Source organism: Eptesicus fuscus, chromosome 20, assembly GCF_027574615.1.
Source record: "Eptesicus fuscus isolate TK198812 chromosome 20, DD_ASM_mEF_20220401, whole genome shotgun sequence".
Lineage (NCBI taxonomy): Eukaryota > Metazoa > Chordata > Mammalia > Chiroptera > Vespertilionidae > Eptesicus > Eptesicus fuscus.
In genome coordinates, this window is record NC_072492.1 from 36,302,560 (window position 1) to 36,317,369 (window position 14,810).

Here is a 14,810-nt window from a genome sequence, read left to right on the forward strand (position 1 = left end):
ACTTGAGTTGCCTGAATCTATATCCTGTAGTCTGTACTCTTATCATGTTACCTCATTGTATCTTGTGGCTTCTAGATCTTTTGTTCCTCTTTCCTTTTTCCATCCCCCTCTACCATCACTTCAGGGAAGAGAAGGTATTTTCCATATACCTGCCAGAAGTTTCAGGTGCCAAAGGACTAGGCTGCAGGGAGATGGGCAGTTAGCCATTGCTCTGCTGAGTTCATGAAACCAAGATGTGTAGAGACAGATAATCCCATCAACATTCCAGCAGTCAGATAATTTAGTCACTATTATCATCTGCATTATAACTGAAGACAGTTCTGCCCATAGCTTAGGGCAGTGATGGCGAACGTATGACACGCGTGTCAGCACTGACACGCGTAGCCATTTCTGATGACACGCGGCCGCTGAGGTTTATTAAATACAGTTATATATAACAATTATACATTTATGTTATTTAAACTATAAATATCGTGAAATAATGTTTTTTCCTCAAAGTGACACACTACCTGAGTTATGCTCAGTTTTTTGGCGAAGTTTGACATACCAAGCTCAAAAGGTTGCCCATCACTGGCTTAGGGTGAGGCAGTCAGGACAAGGGAGGAGAGGAGGAACAGTCAGCCCAGGTCTAAAGTATAGAATGAAAAAGGGCCTTGGGTATGTATCCAATGAAAGTACAAGGTTTGTTGCAAAGATTTCTAAGGTTCTCTGTATTTATTCATTATTGAGTGCCTACCAACTGCCTGGGCCAGGCTAGATGCTGAGGAAAGATTTTTTAAAAAACCCAGCCCAGCCCTAGCCAGTTTGCTCAGTGGATAGAGTGTCAGCCTGCAGACTGAAGGGTCCTGGGTTCCATTCCAGTCAAGGACACGTACCTCTCAGTTGCTGGATCTTCCCTGTCCTGGGCCCTGGTTGGGGCATATGCAGGAGGTGAACAATCTGTTTCTCTCACATCTGATATTTCTGTCTTTCCCTCTCTAAAAACATCAATGGAAAAATACCCAGCTCCACCACTTACTTACTAGCTGTGGACTTTGGACAAATTACTTAATTTCTCTAAGATACAGTTTCTTCAACTGTAGAATGGAGGTAATACCTATCTCCTAGTATTGTCATGAGCTTCAAATGAGGTAATATACTTAAATAGATTAACTCGATTTAGCAAAGGGTAAACAGCTGCTACCACCATCATCGTCTTTCACTTCCTTCACTGCTTAGTTTGTAATGTCTGTGACATCACGACACTCTAAATGTCGGGGGCAAGTACCCTTGTTTGATTAATGTTCGTCTCCCCTTCCTTACGGCTAACAGCGGTTCACACAGTAGACACTAAAAAAAAAAACCAAACAAACACAAAAAAAACACTTTTGCTCCCTGACTATTCCAAGGCAAAAAAAGTAAATTTCAAACTGTGTCCCCTCCTAGCGTCAGAGAAAGGAACTACAAAAGGCTGGAGCATACAAGCCTTCCCTGCTCTTCCCTGGGTAGGCGATAGGCGGCACTCCCTGGCTCTTTTCTTCTGCTGGATATACTAATAAAGTTTGATTTGAATCAATAAGCAGCCAGGCCCTGCTTTCCCCACAGAAGCTTCTTCCGCCAGGGCCTCGCAAGAGGCGGGTCGAGACTTCAGGGGCGGTACCGGAAGTGAGATCACCACCTCCGGGGTGAAAGGTTAGCGGAAGTGCGGTTCTTTCTTTTCTGCTCTAGGCCCGAGTGGCTGCGTTCGGTGAGTAGGGCCTTGCGGAGGGTCTTCCAATCCACCGCCATCCGCGGCCTGGGGGTCGAGTTGTGGGGTGGTTCCGAGTACTTTCCATTCCTCTGTCTCTGGCGGCTTCGTAGCGGATCCCGTGGGCGGCCTGGGCCAAGACGATAGTAAACGCAGCCTGAAGTTCCGAGAGCCCGCAGCCTGGGCTTGCGAATTTCTGAGGGGCCCCTTGTTCCTCTCCGCAGAAATGGGCAAGTTTATGAAACCCGGGAAGGTGGTGCTGGTCCTGGCCGGACGCTACTCCGGACGCAAAGCCGTCATCGTAAAGGTACCATCCTCGCGAGCCTGTACGCCCGTGTTTCCCGGTATTGGGCCGGTTTCGGAGGACCACAAGCTTGGAATTCACGAACTAGTTTGGGACATGAGCCATTGAGCATTGCGCGTAGGGGTGTGGGTGAATGCATGAGGGCTTTGGAAGAGGAAAATGGAAAAGAAAACAAGTTGACCTGGGCACCTAACACAGAACGCGCCCTCTACCAAAGAGGCTTTAAATAATAATAATAATAATAATGGCCAACGCTTATTGAACGCTTGTTTGCTGACTGGTACACTGCCTTACAGATGTTTTCGTGCCCAATCCTTGCAGTAACCATAGAAGATTCTTCCTACTGCTAAGGCTTAGAGATGTTGGGTAATTGACCTGAGGTCAAGCAGCTAGTAAGTGCTGCAACTGGGATTCTGTAAAAGGAAGGATTGTTTCTATCAAAATGGTCGTTTAGCCTATTGCAGCCCTTCACTGTTTGCCTTCTGCCTACATCTTTTAGCTTCTTGAAATGTCCCTAAAGTCTAACCACATACAGCACTGCCTTGAGCTGTCTGGGGGACACTGGAACTCCTGGTTCCCCTCCCCCCCACCTTCTTGAGACTGGGGTTAGGCTGCCTGCCTCTACTCCTAAGAACCAGTGCTTGGCGGGTCACAAAGACCTCATTCATAAATGATAGCTATTCTTATTTTAAAACCTCTTATCTCCCAGGAGCCCATATTCTTCCTGGTGGGCATGAATACTGCCCTAACCCTCACTACTCTGGGCATCTGGCATAGCACTTGGTGTGTCTGCTTTATGTGGTTTTTCTTCGTAAGATGGTGGGTCTCAGAGACGTGGGGGTGGAGATGATCTTTCTGTACATGCCTACCTCTAGCACAGGGCCGAGGTAGGCTTTAAGTTGATACCAATGTAAATCTTGCTCATTTAGAACATTGACGATGGCACCTCGGACCGCCCCTACAGCCATGCTCTGGTGGCTGGAATTGACCGCTACCCCCGAAAAGTGACAGCTGCCATGGGCAAGAAGAAAATTGCCAAGAGGTCAAAGATCAAGTCTTTTGTGAAAGTTTATAACTACAATCACCTCATGCCCACAAGGTGAGCATTTCAAGAATGGGAATAAAAGTGACTTTTTAAGTTTCTTTTCCCCCTCTCTGCCTTGCTGAATAAGGAGGCAACCTTGCAGCCATTTGCGGGGAGACATCATTTTCAGTTTGCCACAAAGTGGCTGTGGTTTGCCCCTTTCATACATCTTGGGATCATTTTCATGTCCTTTTCTTCGGTGGTTTCCCTCACTTTGCCAAGCCTAATTGAAAATCTCCAAGCTTGCTCTTTGTCATTCTTTCATGAAAATTCTAAATGTTGAGTAAAGATTTGTTTCCATCCACAGTAAACACGGGCATGGGATCTGGCCTGCCCACCTCTTCTGCTGTTCCATTCTCACAGATGGTTATTACAGGCGATGAAAGCAAGTCTCCCTTGATTTCACTGGACTGCCAGGCCCTTTATCTCCTGGCCTTTCGTAGTATTGTGCAGCGCATCTACTATCCTGGTACAAGGGTTATAAAGGAATGCAGGATTTGAAAGAGACCTGAACAAGAATTGCCAAACCCAGCAGTATGTGCCTTAAAGTTTGCTACTGGGACTTGTTCACTCTTAAATGTGCTGACCTAAGAGAGCAGAGCCCTTTCTCATGTGCTGGAAAGCTGTGAGATTGAGGCAGCTAGCTTCCCGGCTCTTGCATTGTCATAATGGGGCACCCTGCATGGGCAGAACTTGAACAGTACTAAATACAATGGCTCTAAATAGAAAGCTAGCCACCTACTAGGAACCAAGTAAAGTGATGGTTCATAGCTAGAAAATAAGTAGTTGGAAAAATAGTGAGTGTGATGTTTTCCAATGGCTTAAATTTATGTAAATGAGTCTTAATATTAGAGATTTCCAAAGCCTATCATCAGCACTTTGGGACAGCTTTTGATGGTTTTTCCTGAGGAGGCAGAACCTGGTACCCTACTGTCCTAGGAGGACTTGGGTGACTGCGTCCAACTCCCCACCATTGTCCCCAGGTACTCTGTGGACATCCCCTTGGACAAAACTGTTGTCAACAAGGACGTTTTCAGAGACCCTGCTCTAAAACGCAAGGCCCGACGGGAGGCCAAAGTCAAGTTTGAAGAGAGGTAAGTTGGGCTTTGGTGATGGATGTTGGGGTGTGGTGTTGCTAAGTCCCATAAAGAGAAATGTGTCTCTCCCTCCTCTCATTGGTGTCTTTGTTTTCCCACTAGGTACAAGACCGGCAAGAACAAATGGTTCTTCCAGAAGCTGCGGTTTTAGATATTTTTTTGTTTCTGTCATTAAAAATCCATAAAATATCCCTGTGTCTGCCTGTTGCATGTATTATTTATTCATCTGGGAAAGGAGAACGGTCATAAGATAAAAGGCTGGTGGATGAGGGGCTATGGAGAAAATATAAAAGTTAAATCTGCCTTTGTGAGACTTCAGCTAGTTCTCAGCTTGATAATCCTTTAATGACCTTCCCAAAAGGGCTACTGTTGACATGTTTAGGTGCAGAGTTTTTTGGTATCCCTGACTTCACCTGCCCACCTACCACCAATTAGGACAACCAAAAGCCCCTCTGAGTGGTTGTGCACTGACTGATTGAGAACTGACCTGAGGTTCTTAAACCTTAGCACTGGTCTTTTGTCAAACCAGTCACCCTGTGAGTCAGATTTAGTTGGTAAGAATTTCTACCAAGTCGTCTGGTGATACTGGTGCTCCTCCAATGAGGACCACACTGGATGGGGCCAGGCCAAGAGCAGCCATTTCTAGTAGGACCAGGAAGAGGTCCCCTAACGGCCTGGCTAGCAGAGACTGGCAAAAAAGTGTGTGCCCAGTATGTGTTGCTCAGTGGTTAAGCATCAACCTAAGCATTGGGGTCAGGGCACATGCCAGGGTTGCGGGCTCCATCCCAAGTAAGGGATGTACAGGAGGTAGCCAATCCATGATTCTCATCGTTTCCCTCCCCCTCTGAAAACAATTTTTAAATTTTTTTTTGAAGAAAGGGTGTGATTCTTGATACTTGTGACCCTGTTTTACGAATGAGAGGCTCTCCAGCTGAGCTGGTTCTCGGTCACAAAGAAACTAGGATCCAGAGACCTATTCGCCAAGCCTGAGGCGTACTTCCACCTGGAGTGGGGGGCTGTGAGAAGGGCTCAGTAAGTTACCGGTGTAAAAACCCCAGACTAGATGAAAATAATAGGAAAAACTGTTTTATGTACTTGAATTTGGCTCTTCTCACCTTTAAGTATTGGACATCTCTATTGAAACACTCCTGTTAGCTTGTACTCGAGTCCCAAGTGGAAGTGAATTGAAACCCTGCTTTGAATAAAAATCCAAGTTCTCAAAGCCCAAGTTCAAATACTGTCCAATAGGGAGAGGTGGGGGAGATAAGAAATCAAACGAAGGACTTGCATGCATGCATATAAGCATAAACAATGGATGCAAAACTCGGGGGGGGGGGGGCGGGAATGGTAAGATATGTACACATATAATACCTCAATAAAAAAATGTCAAAAAAAAACGAAAAACAAATACTGTCCAAGCTTGGATACATGTTTCACTTGCTATAATTTGACAGTGGGCAAGTTTATGTACTTCAGAAGTTTATAATCTCATCGGTAAAATCTGGAAAGAACTAAGGGGTTGTTTTGAAGATTGAGTTTAATTCATGCAAAACAGAACCAGTATTGGACACAGCAGCTCTCAATAAATGCTATTCTAGCAGCTTGGTGAACTTGGAGTGACTTTGTCCTGGTTGCATTTGTCATTCAGTTTTATCAATGTCTGCATGTGCCTGGCATTATTCTGGACTCTAGGGAAATATCTATTAACCAAGCAGACAAATTTCTACCAGTGGGCTTGTGCTGGGATTGACAGGTTGGGAATGGTTGATTGGGGCCAGAATTTAGTTTGCTTTTAGTAAGGTAGTTTCCCCTAAGGCCTCATAGCTGAGTGAAGTAGACTTAGAGACCAGGAAGTCTCCGAGGGGTGGGGAAAAGCCGTTGGCCATGTGAGCACTAAATGGGCAGGGACTTCCCAGAAATGAAAGTGGAAGCAAAGAGCCAGCAGGCAGAACTGTTTGTGGAGTGCATTTCAGGCTCTGCTACGGCAGATAAGTCTCCTCAGAAGGTGGAAGCAAGGGTTCTGTTGGGTGGATTCTGCCACTTTGTTTCCAGCTCCGAAGCCTCGGCTCTTGCCAACCAGATCACAGACCCATGTCAGTGACTCCAGATCCCGTAAGTGAGGAGGAGGGTGTTGGGCGAGGGAGAAGCAGAGGAGCATTCCTCTTGGCCTGGCCGGGTGTCCTAGCCTCTCCCTGTCAATCTCTTAGACATGCTGAAGGTCTAGGCCAGTGGTCGGCAAACTCATTAGTTAACAGAGCCAAATATCAACAGTACGATTGAAATTTCTTTTGAGAGCCAAATTTTTTAACTTAAACTATATAGGTAGGTACATTGTTATTAACTTAATTAGGGTACTCCTAAGCTGGCTTAAGAGCCACACTCAAGGGGCCAAAGAGCCGCATGTGGCTCGTGAGCCGAAGTTTGCCGACCACGGGTCTAGGCTGAGTAACGAGGCTGGGATTTCCTCTCCCCTGTGGAGTTAGTTCCCTCACCCATTGCCTCAAAGACAAATCTAGAGAATCTGTACCTCAGGAGCTGATGAGTTCCTTGTGTGAATGCATTTTTCTGGAGAGAATCTATAGTTTTCATTAGATACCCAAAAGGTTCCATGATCTAAAATCTTAAGAATTGCTCTCATGACAATTCCAAACATTTAAGGCTCTGGCTGGGTAGCTCCGTTGATTAGAGCATTCGTCCTGACACTCCAAGATTGTGAGTTTGAAGAAGTGTACCTCCTCTGAGAACTGAGCTCCTTGCTGCCTCTTGTCCACCATTTCCTGACCTCTACTCATGCCAGACGAAGCTCTGTGAGGACTGGGCCCCAAGTAGGGCACATACAAGAATCAACCAACAAATGCGTAAATAAGTGAAACAACAAATCTGTGTTTCACTATCTCTCTCTCAGAAATCAATTACAAAAATTTTTAAAAGAGATCAGAAAAGCCCTAGGTTTGGCTCAGTGGATAGAGCGTCAGCCTGCGGACAGAAGGGTCCCAGGTTCGATTCCAGCCAAGGGCACATGCCTGGGTTGGGGGCTTGATCCCCAGAGGGGGGTGTGCAGGAGGCAGCTGATCAATGATTCTCTCTCGTCATTGATGTTTCTAGCTCTCTATCCCGCTCCCTTCCTCTCTAAAATCAATAAAAATAGATATTTTTAAAGAAGATCAGAAAATATATAGTATTTTTTTTATCAAGAAGTGCCCACGTTCTTATTTCCTGATATCTTCACCCACAAATTCTCCCCCTCCTTATACCTTCTCAACCTTGGGCCCCCTTCTGGGTCAGAGGAAGAAGTGTGCCTCCTCTGAGAATAAGCTCCCTCCTGTCTGTTGTGGTCCACTGTTTCCTGACCTGTGAACATCTCCTCATGCCGACCAAGCTCTGCGAGGACTGGCCCCGGTCCAGCCAGTTCACCATTGACCCCCAGTGCCTAGCACTGTTCCTAGCACGCAGTAGACACTCAGTAAACAGCTGTTGAATGAATGATTCTCATCCCCTCTCCAGTTTATTTAGTCTTTCCTTCCCTGTTACTACCCCACTACAAATACGCTGATCCCTCACTTAGAAACTCATTTGCCCCTTAAATGTAATAAGAAAGACCACAGGCTCTATAGCAGGGGTGGGAATCTTCTTTCTGCCAAGGGCCACTTGGATATTTATAACATCATTCTCAGGCCATACAAAATTATTAACTTAAAAATTAGCCTGGCCCGGCCAGTGTGGCTCAATGGTTGAGCTTCATATGAACCAGGAGGTCACAGTTCAATTCCCAGTCAGGGCACATGCCCAGATCGCAGGCTCGATCCCCAGTGGGGAGGCGTGCTGGAGGCAGCTGATCAATGATTCTCATCATTGATGTTTCTCTCTCTCCCTCCCCCTTCCTCTTTGAAATTAATTTAAATAAATAAATTAGCCTGTTATATTTGGTCAAACATTTAATTAACTCATCCCTAATGCCTTGGCGGGCCGGATGTGCCCCACCCCTAAAGTCTAAAGCCAACCTGCCTGGCTCCAAATCCTGGTTCCTGTTATTGTGTGGCCCTGGGAATTTTAAAATTGTCATCTAAGCCCCATTTCCTTATCTATAAGATGAGAAGGATAGCAAAGTTTCCTCATAAGAATACTTACCTGCAAGAATTAAACTAGAGCCTGACCGGTTTGGCTCAGTGGATGGAGTGTCGGCCTGCGGACTCAAGGGTCCCGGGTTCGATTCCGGTCGGGGGCATGTACCTTGGTTGCGGGCACATACCCAGTAGGGAGTGTGCAGGAGGCAGCTGATCGATGTTTCTCTCTCGCTGATGTTTCTGACTCTCTATCCCTCTCCCTTCCTCTCTGTAAAAAATCAATAAAATAAAAAAAAATAAAAAAAAAAATAAAAAAAAAAAAAAAAAAGAATTAAACTAGATAACCTATAAATTAATATAGTAAAAACTTAACACACTGCTTGGCACATACTAAGCACAATAGGTGTTCAATATTGTTAATATTATCACCAACCTTTTCAAAACTCCAGTTCCCCAGGGTCATCTCAATTTACCCCCACCGCAGGCCTACCACTCTGCTAAAACTCCTTTATTTTAAATACATTTTTTTAAATTGATTTCAGGGAGGAAGGGAGAGGGAAAGAAAGAAACATCAATGATGAGAGAGAATCATTGATTGGCTGCCTCATGTATGCCCCCTACTGTGGATCAAGCCCAAAACCCAGGCATGTGCCCTGACTGGGAATCGAACCATGACCTCCTGGTTCATAGGTCAAAGCGCAACCACTGAACCACACCAGCCAGGCTAAAACTCCTTTAAAGGCTTTTACAGCCCTAACCAGTTTGGCTCAGTGGATAGAGCATCAGCCTGCAGATTCAAGGGTCCTAGGTTTGATTCCGGTCAAAGGCTTGTACCTTGGTTGCAGGCACATCACCAGTAGGGAGTGTGCAGGAGGCAGCTAATCAATGTTTCTCTCTCATCAATGTTTCTAACTCTATCCCTCTCCCTTCCTCTCTGTTAAAAATCAATAAAATATATTTTTTTAAATGAAAATACACCTATGCTACTGTAAGAGACAAGTTTCAGTGGGGAGTTGGAGACTGGAGGGAATTTTGTGATATGTAAAAGAGATAGAGTCCAGCTGTGCCTGGCATTTACTATAGCAGGCCTGGATCTCTTTCCTTGCCCTCCGGGCCAAGGGCATTATACCAAACTGGGGCACCAGGTCTGCAATCTGGCATCGTCTTCACTGCCCTCTGTCTCCTTACTACAAACACCCACTGTATCTGGGAGGTTTTCTTCGTGAAATGTACTCACCCACATGTGCTCCTTGGCTGCCGCTGCCGGAGGTCCAGGCCAGCTCCTGTCACGGTGGTGGGAACTAGAGCCACGGAGCGTGGGCTTGTTCCCCTCACTCCACGGTTCCTGCCCCAGTGCATCCTGCCATCACTCCCAGGATTCCTTTTAAACACCATGTCCATTCCCTTACCCCCCCTTTCAGAAATCTTCACTAGGTCCCCATTTCCTTGCTGATATCACATCTAACCTCCCCAGCTTGAAATTTTCTTTAAAATAGTCTATTTATGAAGCTATTATTTCTTTTTATTAAGCTATTTATTAAAAAATAGCATTGCCAATTACTAGGTTTTCAATTATGTATAATTAGATCGAGATTTAAAGCATAAGTAAAAAGAGAATGGACTGCAGACTGAATCCAGCCCACCAATGTATTTTAGTTTTCATATATTTTTTACATTGAGCCATCTTTTTCAAATAAAAATCCAGGTTTCTGATTTCCCTTTAAAATGGGAGAGATAGGGGATACTGGGACCACAACACACTCCCATGTGAAAAAACTCGGTTAGCGCTAAGAAGAGGTTGCCACTTGAGCGGGTTATATGCTCACTCCCGTTTGTTAGGCTCTCCACCAATTCCTCATCACACTATACTGGCTCCCTTGACTCACTGATGTCATCTAACTGGCCCTTATAGGCACTGAGTGTGTGACCACTTGTTTAAAGAAATATAAAGAATGGAGAGAGAGAAAAAAAGAATGAGCTACCTTTCTCACTGCTCATAAACCAGCATTATTCAAGCCCTAGTTTTTCTCTGCTTAAAATGAGAGCGAACTCACTGAATGTCTTCAATACCCTCTGTCACATGCTTTCGTCCTATTATTCATTCACTTCATTCATTCATTCAGCACCCATTTGCCAAGTGCCTGTTTTGTGCCAGGGACTTCTGCTGAGCACTGGAGATACAGAGAAGACCAGGACAGAGTCCCATCTCCCCAAGCTCACACTTAGATTCTGGGCTGACCTTATTTATCAGGCTTCCCAACCACCAAGTGAACTATGCCAGCTAGCAACTGCTCCAACCCACAAACAAAGGTGCATTTATTCCTATCCCTGGTGTCATTCCCCTGCCCATGTTGTCAGCTCACTCTCTCTCTCACTCTGGGCCTGCTCCAAATCGCACCAGCTTGGAACAATGGAAAAGGTAGCAGTCAAGGGACATGCTGGAGAGGTGTGGGGTAAATTACTCTCCAGCTCTGGGCTTGATTTCTTCACTGTAGAGCAGGGGTCCTCAAACTTTTTAAACAGGGGGAGCACAAATTAGCAGGGTAGAGTCACACTGATAGGGCTAAATTTCTTCAGGCAAATCACTTAACCTCTCTGAGCGTTCGGTTTCCTCATATGTAAAGTAAGGACAAGAGGGTTGCGGGAAGAACTGAGTGATATAATCTATATAAACGGTTTATATTTATATAAACATATAAATAGATTATATATAATATAATCCTACCTAATAATAGACAAATATGCAAATTGACCGTACCTTCGCTATGCCCACAATTGGTCAGGAGGCCCAGGGGGGCGGGACTCGGGGTGGCCGATTGGGCCGGCGGGACGCTGAGCTTGCATCGCCAGCGGCGGCGCGAGCTCAGCGTCTGCACCATGGCTGTGCTGCGGCACAGAAGGGGCCTCTGGGGCAGCGAGCTCACGTCCTGCCGGGCACCATCAAAAGCGGGGGAGCTGGGTGCCTGTCCACTCTGGCACCAGGCCTTTCAGAAGCATCCCTTGCGCCGGAGGCTTCTGAAAGGCCTGGTGCACCAGCAGACAGGCACCCAGCTCCCCTGTGAACAAAAGCAAAAGTGTGTAGGGGACCCTACACATGCATGATTTAATCATGCACTGGGCCTCTAGTCTATATATAATATAGATTATTATATATAGATTATATTATATATAGATTATTATATATAGATTATATAAAGGAGTAGTTACCTTTGCCATCCTCCCTCCTAAGCTCCAAAGGCCCTTCTTCTGCCTCTGCAACTTATTTCCTGAGCTTACGCAACCTGGCTCCCTTCTATCTCTGTAACTTTCTAAATAAACTTTCTTTTATAACTTGAAGAAATAAAACAATGCCTGACATGTTTGTGCTTAATGTGTGTTAGCTAATAGTATTATGACATTTTGCAACCCTACGCACCCATTTCCCCTGGAGGCCTCCCTCGCTGTGTTAACCCTTTTGCGATTCACCCTCCTCCAAACTCCTGCTGTCCTCCACAGTCAGTCATGTGATTGCTTACAATCTCGGGTTCTGTTTTGTACAGGCTTGAGGCTTGGCTCTTGTCTTCCACTGCCCTGTGTCAGTACCCAGCACCTCACAGCAGGAGCTCAATCAGTGTTTGTTAAACTCTGGGTCTCAATAATAAACCAGCCATGGCTGCTGCAAAGGCATCTGCCCTTCAGAGCGTGGCTGAGGCCGCCAAGTCCTGAGTAGAGGGGCCAGGACCCGCCCAGGGCCGGGTAAAGGGGTTGGGTTGTTCTTTTTTTTCTTTTTTAATTTCTTTATTGATTAAGGTGTCACATATTTGTCCTCATCCCCCCATTCCCATCCCACACCCCTCCCCATGGATGCCCCAACCCCCTGTTGAACTTAACCATTGGTTAGGCTCATATGCATGCACATAAGTCCTTTGGTTGATCTCTCCCCCCTCCCCCCACCCTCCCCTATCCTCCCTCTGAGGCCCGCTAGTCCGATCGATGCCTCCTTGTTTCTGGTTCTGTTCTTGTTCATCAGTCTATGTTGTTCATCATTTCCCCTAGATGAGCGAGATCATGTGTCACTAGAGATATAAGAACTGAATGTGAGACGAGCAATAATAGTTATGCTGACAGGCAAATGGGTTGTTCTTAAGCTGAGAGAGTCCAGAGTAGGATCCCCTTCCCCTGGAAAGGTCGGTGAATATCTGATTGTTCTGTCTGTCCTAATAGGCATTCTTCAGTGTGGGGAGCCTATTACACACCCTTCAGGAGGAGCAGGCCAGACTAAAGATGAGGCTGCGGGAACTGCAGCAGCTGAAAAAGGAGCTCAGGAACTCCCCGCAAGACAAGGTAAGCTGGGAGAGGGGTGTGGCCTGGCAGAAAGAGCTGGGGAGTTCTTAGTTTCACTCCTGGCTCTGCCACTTCCATGCTGTGTAACCTAGTCCTAGAGCCGTGGTTGGCAAACTGCGGCTCGAAAGCCACATGCGGCTCTTAGGCCCCTTGAGTGTGGCTCTTCCACAAAATACCACGTGCGCGTGCACGTACAGTGCAATTGAAACTTCGTGGCCCATGCACAGAAGTCGGTTTTCAGCTCTCAAAAGAAATTTCAGTCGTTGTACTGTTGATATTTGGCTCTGTTGACTAATGAGTTTGACAGACGAGTTTGACTAATGAGTTTGTTCTAGAGTATGTTACTTGAACACTCTGGATCTGTTTTTTCATCTGTAAAGTAGAGATACTTCCTTCATAGGCTTGTGTGAGGACAAACTAAAATCTTGTCTATAAAGTGCCAGGACAACCAAGGCCGGTGTGCTCAGTGGTTGGAGCATCGGCCGGCCTGTGCACCAAAGGGTTGAGGATTTGATTCCCAGTCAAGGGCACGTACCTGGGTTGCAGGTTCAGTCCCTGGCCCCAGTTGGGGTACGTGGGGAAGGCACACATCGATGTTTCTCCCTCTCTCTCTCCTCTCCCCCCTTCCACTTTCTCTAAAAATCAATGGGAAATAATATCCTCGGGTGAGGATTAAAAAAAAAAAAATACTTTTTAAGTGCCAGAACAAGCTTAACCTGCTTTCATCCGCTTACTTATCCAGCTCTTCTTCCATTAAACATATTCATCCCTTGCACTCAGTATCAATCCCATGGAACTGGGGACACTTTCCTCCTGGGAGGGAGTCGAGAGCTCCCCCACCCTTGAAGGCTATATCAGCCCTCCTGTCCCCTCCCGCCCCCCCATCTCCAGGTCCCATTCCCAGTGCCTGAAGTCCCCCTGGTGTTCCGAGGACACATTCAGGAGAAGATGGAAGTGCCCAAGTCTTTGGTTTCCGACCTGCAGATCTGCTACCCTCTGCCTGGAGGCTCTGCTCTGATCATCTTTGATGACCCCAAGGGTGAGCTCTCTGGGAAGCCTTGGGAGGGAGGCTGGGAGGCTTCCCAGTACTGACCCTGCCTCCCCCCCACCCCTCCCCGCTCACCCTCAATCCAGTGGCCAAGCAGGTGCTACGACAAAAGGAGCATCGGATCGAGCTGGAAGAGTGTCGGCTACGGGTGCAGGTCCAGCCCGTGGAGCTGCCCGTGGTGACAACCATCCAGGTGACAGAGTGGCAGAGCTCTGGGACCTGCAGGGGGTGCCATGCATCTGGACACTGGGGAGCGGGGCTGTGCCTGGAACCACTCCTTCTTGTCTACCCCTAGGTGTCCAGCCAGATGAGTAGCCAGAGAGTGCTGGTCAGTGGGTTTCCTGCTAAGCTCAAGCTGAGTGAGGAGGAGCTGCTGGACAAGGTGGAGCTCTTCTTTGGCAAGACCAAGAACGGGGGTGGAGATGTGGAGACTCGGGAACTGCTGCATGGGGGTGTCATGCTGGGCTTTGCTAAGGATGAAGGTAAGGGTCTCTCGGGGAAATTAGGGCAGATGCATCAGGTCCCAGAGGGGGAAAGCCCTTAATGCTAAAGGTCTACCCTTCTGCAGTGGCCCAGAACCTGTGCCGGATTGGCCAGTTCACCGTGCCGTTGGGTGGGCAGAAGTTCCCTCTGAAAGTCTCTCCCTACATGAGTGGAGAGATCCAGAAGGCAGAGGTAAGTGGGGAGGTGGGGAATGGGGGCTGGCCAGGTCACCTGTCTGCCCCTGTCATATTCCATGGGCCCTGCCTCCTCCACCCTCTGCCCCAGCCCCTGACTCCCATGAGCCTTTGCTCACCTCCAGACTCCTTCTGCAGATCAAGTCCCAGCCAGTGCCGCAGGCAGTGCTGGTGCTCAACATTCCCGATGTGCTGGATGGCCCCGAGCTGCAGGATGTGCTGCAGGTCCACTTCCAGAAGCCCACGCGTGGGGGAGGGGAGGTGGAGGCCCTGACGGTCGTGCCCCCAGGAGAGCAACGCCTGGCGGTCTTCACCACCGAGTCCAGCTAGGAGCTGGCCCTTCTCATCACCCCCCAGCCCTCTGCCAAGGTTCTCTAACTGGGCTGGGGTTGGGTGCATGCGGATGATCAAGATCATGCTAGTCAACGGAGGGCAGGACTCGGAGTTGTGAAACGCTGTCCCAGACAGTAAAAGTGCCTGCCTGGAG

General features: G+C 47.3%; 2 protein-coding genes across 3 annotated transcripts; both read left to right on the forward strand.

The window, feature by feature from the left end:
• Window positions 1-1,645: 1,645 nt before the first annotated feature.
• On the forward strand, window positions 1,646-4,398 carry RPL27 (ribosomal protein L27). Its single transcript, XM_008149315.3, has 5 exons — window positions 1,646-1,726; window positions 1,951-2,033; window positions 2,960-3,129; window positions 4,098-4,208; window positions 4,314-4,398. The coding sequence occupies exons 2-5, from the start codon at window positions 1,953-1,955 to the stop codon at window positions 4,360-4,362; spliced, it is 411 nt and encodes a 136-aa protein (XP_008147537.1). The 5' UTR covers window positions 1,646-1,726; window positions 1,951-1,952; the 3' UTR covers window positions 4,363-4,398.
• A 1,748-nt stretch (window positions 4,399-6,146) lies between these two features.
• On the forward strand, window positions 6,147-14,809 carry IFI35 (interferon induced protein 35). Of its 2 annotated transcripts, none has more exons than XM_054709198.1 (7): window positions 6,147-6,323; window positions 12,479-12,598; window positions 13,490-13,637; window positions 13,733-13,839; window positions 13,942-14,128; window positions 14,215-14,321; window positions 14,449-14,809. In XM_054709198.1, exons 1-7 carry the CDS (start codon window positions 6,303-6,305, stop codon window positions 14,728-14,730), a joined length of 972 nt encoding a protein of 323 aa, XP_054565173.1. In that variant the 5' UTR covers window positions 6,147-6,302; the 3' UTR covers window positions 14,731-14,809. The 2 variants fall into 2 exon arrangements, with proteins under 2 accessions (XP_054565173.1, XP_054565174.1); XM_054709199.1 differs by having other exon boundaries at window positions 14,462-14,809.
• The last annotated feature ends 1 nt before the right edge of the window (window position 14,810 follows it).